The sequence below is a fragment of the Pundamilia nyererei genome, unplaced genomic scaffold (genome assembly GCF_000239375.1).
Source record: "Pundamilia nyererei isolate P.nyererei 1_Seehausen unplaced genomic scaffold, PunNye1.0 scaffold00051, whole genome shotgun sequence".
Lineage (NCBI taxonomy): Eukaryota > Metazoa > Chordata > Actinopteri > Cichliformes > Cichlidae > Pundamilia > Pundamilia nyererei.
In genome coordinates, this window is record NW_005187452.1 from 2,261,941 (window position 1) to 2,271,184 (window position 9,244).

The window sequence follows — 9,244 nt, forward strand, 5'->3', positions numbered from 1 at the left end:
TCAGAAAATTACATCTGTAGACTCAGATCTCCAAAAATGAATAGAAGTATAAAACTGAAATAAATAAAGTGACAGATGCAGAAACAAAGAAAATGACACAAAGAACAGAGAAATACACAAGGGGCAAAGGGAGGGAGAGGTATAAACAGATGGACACAAAGATGGAAATAGAGAGATTGTAAAAGACAAAAGCAGTCAGCGAGTTGCTTTTTAATCTTCTGTAATATTCGTTTAATGAGCATATTTTGCTTTTCCTCACTGAGCCCCTTGTTTGTCCTTGTGTACCACTCACCGCTTAGATTAGATACATCCAACTAGGTCACACGATTACTGCTGATTCACCGCACTGGGACAAGGGGAATGATTGATTTTTATATTATAATCCTACCCTGGGATTTTAGTACTGGCCTCTGCCCTCTAGTAACCGTCATCAGAGACCAAATCCTCTTCCCTTGCCTCTCATAAAGAAGAACATGGGGGCATACTCTGTAAGCTTGTCATGTTATTTAAAGTGGTAGCGTACAAGGGTTTAGGGGGTAATGGAACATGAACCGGATGTGTGGCATTGAGTAACTTAGATGGACTTCACCATGAGTGAAAAATACTCTAGTATTAGTAATACACTGCATGTTTAAAAATTGGGAAAACATGCATGAGAGAATATATGTGTCAAAACCCATAAATCAACTAATCTCTTTATAACCTCCTGCTCCCTATTTTAAAAGTTTTAAAGTAATTTTCTCTTCATATCGTCTCATCGTTTTATGTCTATATTAAACAAAAAGAAAGAGGGCAGGCCAATTTGTTTAACCAAGTTCATTCAAAGTGAATAACTTCTGTCATACAAAAATTTTTTAATCTGACCTGAAATATTCTGTAATAGTGGCACCTGCAAGTATGTGTGTGTGTGTTCTTGTGATTTGGCACTATTCAAATAACACTGAATTGAAATGAAATGGAAAAACTGAAACTCTTCTTCTATACACAAAGGGAAAAAAGAAATTGAAAAGTAGAAATTTCTTTCACAAATTGTCAGGTTTGTTAAATAATTTACAGCTAATATAGATCACAGACTTCTGACAAGTTCTTACTGTGTGCCTTTGATTAAGTTAGAAACTCCACTTATTATGTAGCTCCTGGTGTCAATGTAGATTTTTTTTTGAAGATTTTTTCCTCCTGCTACAATGACATAAATGGAACACATTTTATGGGAAAAAAAACAAACAACAAGAAACAAGGACACATACACAAAAATTGGGAGAATTTAATTTGTACTTGCAAGTTTATTTAGTGTTTTATTGATTATTATAACACATACCACACTATACCTTCAAGATAATATGGCAGTTGTACAATTGCACAATATATATTATTATTATCAATAGGAGGCTAATCCTACTGCAAATGAATTCCCCCTTGAAAAGTTGAAGATCAATGGGCAATCTGCAATAATCCTCACTACACTAAAACCCCTCGTAGGACATTTTATTGCACCTGTGCAGTCAGTTTTATGTAAGGCTATAATCCATGCCAGGAAAGGGTTATGTGAAAGGGAGAGAGGGAGAGACCAGACATATATTTAAACAGAATTTAAAAAGCAAAATATTGTCTTAAAACTGATGCTTGTGCATCCATTATATTTACTTTTTTAATTGTATTATTTATATAGAAATATAAAAATTTATTGAATGGTATGTCCGGGCTGCATGGTGTACCCCCACGTAAAACATTTCACCATTCAGTTCATAAATTTCTCTGACATTTCTTCATCACCCTCAAATCCACTCTAGTTAGGGGATCACTGTGGGGATATGTACAGCCACACCACAGGCAAGAATCGATTTGCTCTCAAGGCTGCCTTGATCATTTTTTGTGAAGTCATTGGTCGGGGCTTTAAGAGTCTGAGAATTTTCTCTGAATTTGAACCTTAGAGTTAAAAAAATATATAGCTTTAGAAATCCAAGGAATTTTGAATACGGTCTTTTTTGGGGACAGTTTGCATTGCACTTTTTCACACTTTTTTACCCATGAGCAACACAAAAATTGCATTTGGAATATTTTAGGATATTTGCATTTTAGAATATTTTGTCTGTGGCTTACAATTAAATATTTCAAAACGCTTTGTTGAGAAACACTTGACTTCAAAGTGACAACGTCTGCCTTTTTTGATTGAAAACTGCAGTTGAAATTAAATATTCATTTTCTTCATTTCCTTCTTATATAAATTCAATTTTAATTGTCTTCTTTTTCATCACTCGAGGCTCACGGTAGCTTTGCAACGGTTAAAATAGTTTAAAATTATATTATTTAAACGGATGTCTTTAATTGTCCATCTTTGATGACCATTGTTGTGATCTAATATAATATAAATAAAACTGACTTGAACTGAATTGAAATTGAATAAACTTTATATTAGCTTTAAATAAACAGCATATTCCAAGACCGAGCCTTTCTTTGCTTCAGAATATTTTTTCTGTTGTATAGCTGCCAACCCTTCATTTTACAATCACACCCTAAACTTTTACTCATATTACCACCAATGATCAGCAAAAAAGTGTTGATTGCTACTTGATCTCCAAACCCATTGGCCAGCCTGCTATCCCGCCATATTTCTGACTAACTCTGCGATAGTGACAAGCGCTGTTCCTGAGTACAATACACAAACATACAGCTCTTGTCAGCTTACACCTCTCTCCAAACCTTTAAGCTTTTATTTCCAGCCAATTTCCCCCCAATAACCCCTCTGCCTTTACCTTAGAGACAAATTAAATCTCAAACAGGTTACACGGGATGACGGTGAGAGAGAAAGCAAACCATAGGGTTTTTAAAAAAATGCAGGATGGAAGTCTGAGGCCGAGGTATGACAGAGATGCGAAGACGTGAAAAGAGAGAATACTGAAGATACGGAGATGACAAACTGACAGAGAGTTAAAGGAAGAGAGGAAGTCGAAGTGTGTGCATGGAAAAGAGAGGCATTTGTTACCTGGTTGTAAACCACTGTGCTGCACATAAATCCCATTACTTTGGGAAGAGCATTGGCTGATCCCTCCGTTACCGTCACCCACGCATCCCCAGGAAATTGAAGCTATAATTCTCAAATCCTCTGTTCCTCCCCATTGCCTAACTCTCACTTTTCTTCGTCTTCTCAGATTTTCTCTCCATTTTTTTTTCCTGTGGCTTAAATATTTAATTAGTTTGTTTATTTATTTTGCAAATTAATGATAGCTCCCATCAACAGTCTGCAGAAAATGTTGTGAACTGAGATTAAAAAGTGAATAGGCTAGACCTTAAGCAGAAATAACTTTGCAATGTAGATGGATAAATGTTATAATTGTTATACCATCACTGGATTGAATGGCACTGTGATGGACTGATAACCTGTCTATTGTGTACCCCAGCTCTCGGCCCATTAAACCTCGGATAGACTCAGGCCCTTGAATTGAAAAAGAGGTTAAATGGATGGATTGATAGATTGATGGATTTAAGTGATTTTTACACCCAGACAGAATAAATCACCAACAGTCGTCTTTGGATGGGTTCAGTCCTATATATATTCTGGTTGATGTCTTAACTCTTTAAAGGCTGTGGGACATAGGGGTAACAACAGAGCAGGAAGAAACTCTTAACATGTACCTTATAGAGCTACCGTATAGACACACTGTTTTATTTAAACCCAGTCTCTGGTTTACCTGACTTATGTTTTAACTATGTATGTCCTATCTATTAACCTAACCTACTATGTACAAACCCTACCTGGAGAAACGCGCAGACAGCTCAGACTTAATGATAAAATCAATTAGATCAGCATACAGTAGGGCTTTTCTACATTGCATCTCCAAATAAATTTATTTCACTGTAAATTAATTAAACAAACAGGCACATAACCAAGCGTGAAAGCTTCCATTGAGGTTTGTTCAATGCTTAGAAGGGTTTGCAGGCCCACAGGGGTTTACTTTCCTAGTGCTGTGATTTGATACAATGGGAGTAGACAGTGCTATTTATGTGCTGATTGCAGCTGTTACACCAGTGAAATTTCTTGTCAGCTTCGGAGCCATCACTAGTGAGGTTAGCTAAAGAGATATCCCATTAGTGCGTGTGTGTGTGTGTGTGTGTGTTTGTGTATGTGTGTGTGTGTATGTATGTGTGCTTGCTTGCACTTTTTTGTTACCCATTAGAGTGGAAGAATGTGTGTAGAGCTTTGTGCACATTCTTGTATTAGCAGAAAATGCACCTGTAAACTTGTTTGTTAAAGCTCTGCACCACTTTCATTACGCCGATTGCAATCTGCTAAAAAATAAATAAAAAAATAAAAAAATGAGAGAGAGATTAGATGAGAGGATGTAGTGCATAAAGTCTATTAGAATGAATTGCTTCCTGTACCCTATTGGTTGGTCTCTTACTGAGGATTAACAGTCTCAGGTTGATAAAAGCCTAAATTCTTCTACTCCTTGTCCTCCAGAGCCCATTTAAAATTATGGCTGGAGAATTCTTAAATCAATTATGAGTCAATAGACAGATAGGTAGATTATTAAATATATTTATATTGAATAGCTTGAACATAGTTTTTCAGCTTGAGCATATTTTTTCATGGCATACAGTTCTTTTAGTCCCACAAAAATACATGAACGAAAAATAAATCATAAATGATTGTCATAAATGATATGAATACGCACTATACAACAAATTCTGTCATGGCTTTGTCTTGATCAGGACCCACAATTACAATGGTATGTGAGACAAAATACAAAGAAAAGTAACTAGAAAAATATGGGTTAAAGATGATAAAGATGCCTCTTTTAAATGTCCACGTTCATAAGTGAACTCCGTCAAAGGACAGCTTGATTTCTACAGATGAATACTTTTCTTTTTTCTTTTTTTTAAGTGGTAGAAGAGTCATACATTGTCAAAGCCCTTTCAGTTTTTCAAGGACCTTTTTGAAGTATTGCTAGTGGTGTTTTTCGCAGATGACAGATTGCACATATTGCTGCTTATAATTAAACCCATACTATTGTGGATTCAGTAAAAACTCTATACCTTAAAAACCTCTAAGCCTCTCTCATCCCTCATCATTCACCAGTGTGCTAATTAGTTATTGCAAAAAATATATATTAAGATCAAACATTGTTTACTTTTAATTTTATGTCTCCATATAGTAAAAAAGTATATAAAAGTCATCAACTTGTTGTATGTTTGTATGTGAAAAACCAGTTAAATCTTTTTTTTCTTCTTTTTAAGCATTCACTTAGCCAGATAGTTTAAGGGAGAGTTACACAGATGATTTCCAGCCAGAGAGCCGTACTGTAACAACCAAAGATTAGTGACTTGTGACCACTGAGCAGCTCCAGTAAAGAAACTGTGGTTTGACTGCTTCGCCCCAGGCTGTTTTTACTCTAGTTGATGAGGGAGGTGAAAACCTTTCTATTCTAGTGTACCAAAAAGATTTCTGCGGCAACTTGAAGGATTTAAATGGGTGACATTTTGGTCACAAGCTAATTTCTCTCAATGTTAACCTCCTGTCACCCCATCTACACCTTGTGGCAAGATATGCAAAAACCTATTACAAGATGTTGCAAATACTATTGCAGCCTACTAGAGCCATTTGAGTCTGCTGCTTAGACTGCTTAGGTTTACACTGAACTAGAATATATAATGAAACGTGTTTTGAACGTGAACTGTAAAAGAATCCATATTTGATGCTCCAAATAAGACAGAGACTCCTTTTAAACTAAACAACACAGGAAGCCAAAATTGTTATGTACACAAAATTGACTAAATATCCATTTACTGGTTTTATATAACTCTAAATTCCCAACTTTGACCTGCTTGCAACCGCCTGAATAGCTGAATTTAAAAAATGTATGTTTATTGCAACTGATTTGAAAATATCAAATAAATATGAAACAAAATAAATGAAAAAGTGGTATAGGATATGCCATTTAAACTTTGCCTTAATGTTTCCATTTGATATTTGTGCAGACAGCATTCTAAATAGCATGTGGAAACCACAACGTGCGTTACACGGTTTTCACTGTTGCTTTGGATGTACGTCTCCAAACATCATTGTAAGTGGTTAATATCACATTTTTCATATTGTCCCCTCTTCAACTTTGGCCCCAGCTTTGACTCTGTTGTCTTTTACTCTTTTACACTTAGTTTTTCCCCGTCGTGTAGTATGTGTCCCTATCCTCACTCCTCTGCCACTTTTTTTCCCTTTGGAACATGCTAGGGTCCAATTGATTTCTTTCTGTGCCAACAGCATTTTTCAGCCTCTTTTGCAGTAGCATTATGGGTTATCTTGTACTTTTCTGTTAGGTCAGTCATAGGAAATGGAGGCAGTGACTAGGCGATGATATGAGAGCAGAACAGGGATCTGAATTACCTTTGGTACACTGATTAGTTTGTACGGAGAAAAGCTATATACTCAAAGACTCATGCTAAGACCCAGACAGCAAACAGACACTGAGATACAGGAACTGTAATGTTTTAATGTGGTGATTATCTTGCTATTTTTAAGTCTGGTGTTGGTAATGTTTTATGTCATTTCATGTATCACGTCTATTCTTTTTATGTCTTTCACTATTTTATTATTCTTTAACTCGGTTAAAGAATTGAATGGTTGCACTTTATGACCTTGCACTGTCTCTTTTATTGTACTGCTCCATCTTGTTTTGAGTGCTTTTACATTTTGCAATTTTTCCCATCACTTGGGCTCTGTGAAACAGAGTTACATTGCAGTGTATTTTAATATGGCTGAAAAGACCAAATAAAGTGAACTTGAACTCGAATGTGAGCTTGAAACAAGCACATATTTATACGTACTCTCTATTACAATTGCAGGCAAAAGAAACTTTTAAAGACAGTAAAGTCATACCTTAAAAATGCTCATAATAGAAATGTTCACAACTGAAAAAACATGTATTGTTCCCATTTAAACTACTTTTGTTTGTCTGTTCGTTTCTTTCCGTGTGTCTATGCCCCACAGGTCCACCAATGATCCGACTGTCAGTGAATGATACAGTGGTGGTGGATCCTGGCCAGGATGTGCGCATAACCTGTGAGGTCACAGCAGGTTTCCCTCTCCCCATTGTGACGTGGTCACGTTACCCTGGCCCTCTTCCCCTCAGTGCTCAAGTTCGAGGAGAATCACTGATTTTGCGAGCTGTCACACCAGCGGATGCAGGCTTCTACAACTGCACGGCAGTCAACAATGTGGGTAACCCTGCACGCAAGAACGTCAACCTCGTTGTGAGAAGTAAGTAATGTTTGTATGTATTTGCACCTGTGAAAAGGGGTGATGCTTTTGCAAAAAAAAATAAAATAAAATCTAGATTTGTGTTTTTTACAACCTTGGTATAAACTAGCTCCAGTTGCACAATTGCATCAAGATTGTTTTTCATTTGGAATTGCTGTTTAAAAGATTCTGGATATACTTTCAGAATTAGTCTGAATGTGTCAATGAGACTTTTGGTGTTTTTTAAATATTGTCCAGTCCTCATGTATTTATTATTATTATTACTTAAAAAAAACATATAGCAATGTGACATTCCCATGTGATAATACTGCATATGGTTGGCAGAAATTGTTAAATCTTTGCATAATTTAGGCTTCTCATTCACTGATTTTACAACTAAAAATCATGTTGCATTTAATTCTTTGGCTAGCCAGGGGGTAGTTAAAATAGTTGACAAAGGCACAGTCAGGATCCTTTTCTCATTGAGAAGTCTCGTACAACTGATAATTGCTTTATGCAAAGTGTCTGTATAGTCCTCGTTAGCTTCATTCGTTGACATTTGTGAGTCTGCGCGTGCATGCGAGTGTGTGGAGCTAGCTGCTGATCCGTCATTAACGAAGCTGATGTGAATCTTGTCAGAATGGGCGGGTTAGAATACAGAATACTTCCATTCTCTCTCCCCTCTGGCTATTTTTAGCCCCTTTAATCATCTTTATTCACTGCAATTAGTTAGACTGGAGTGGAAGCAATTAGCAACAGTCTCTTCTGTTAGTTAGCACTGTGGAGAGCGTATGTTAGATGGGCTTCTCCTGTTAGCTTAATGGGCCTGAACACACTGTCACACCAGCGCAGGTGGCAAGATGCTGAAAGAGACACACATTCACAGTCAGTGAGTTCATAAAGGAAAAAAGTCTGCAGGCAGGTAGGTAGACAAGTGCATCCAAATATTTAAGGAGTATACATGCACACACGCACTCACATTAATCAGGTAAAGTCGCAAGTTCATGTTAGCCATATGGTCACTGCTTCATATCCGTGGCTCCACCCAAGTATCTTGTTAACAAGCTCAAAGGAGTTTAAATCAAGCTCTCCTCTCCTCCATACCCCCTGTCTCTCCCCTTCGTGGGGAAACAGAGAGCTATTTTGTATTCAACATGGAAATCTGTTGGGGAAACGGAGCCTTTGAAACTGAAAATTAAATGTGACAGTGTGAGAGTTACTCTTTGTCCTTGATTTTGTTTCCCCCCTCCTCCTTACCCCCCTGTTATTTTATTCTGTATTTGGCTCCTTTTGTCTTGGCTTCCTTCACAATTTGATTCTTCCTCTCTCACTCGCTTTCTTTCTTCTCTAATTTCCTCTTTCCTTTGGTACAAGGCGACCTCTTCATTTTTTTCTTTTTTTGTTTTGTTAGTGGTGTTGGGGGTGGGGGTATTAACCATGCTTCTTCTCCTGCATTCTTCTGTTTAGTTTCTTTTTATTGAGTAGTATCAGTTCCTTCTTTTTGATCTCACGAATGTGTTTTTCTTCTGTTTGTTTTTTTAATTTTAATTTGTACACTTTACTATTCTGTACTGGAATGGAATACAACCGTTCAAATAATTTGCCTTTCCTATGAAATTTTTGACTTTTGGAAAATCTGAACAACCAAATACCGTATTTCCCGGACTACAAAGCGCACCTGAATATTAGCCGCACAAGCTAAAATCAGGGGAAAATCCTGTTTTGTACATACATTAGCCGCACCTGACTAAAAGCCGCAGGTGTTTCAATGTTGACTTATCATATGTAAGAGAATATGCACAAAGGGAATTGTCAGGAAAGAGATGGCTGTTTGGAGACACACCCCTTTTATTAATATTTTGAAAAACAAGTTCTGGGTACATATTTGCACAACTTTTTAGGTATATGTAAAAGTAGCGGTAATTACAAGTACGAAACATGTACTGTGCTTCATAAATGAGTAACAAATGTAGTACATAACAATAACCTACAGCACACCAGAAAAATAGATTC

The 9,244-nt window shown here is 36.7% G+C and overlaps 1 protein-coding gene across 2 annotated transcripts in view; it reads left to right on the forward strand.

Moving 5' to 3' along the window:
- Positions 1 to 9,244, forward strand: part of mdga1 (MAM domain containing glycosylphosphatidylinositol anchor 1) — a 186,610-nt gene that overhangs the window by 117,696 nt on the left and 59,670 nt on the right. For both annotated transcript variants that reach the window (XM_005733341.1, XM_005733342.1), the window contains exon 7: positions 6,983 to 7,252. In XM_005733341.1, coding sequence (XP_005733398.1) covers positions 6,983 to 7,252 — 270 coding nt within the window. The remainder of the gene's footprint in view (positions 1 to 6,982; positions 7,253 to 9,244) is intronic.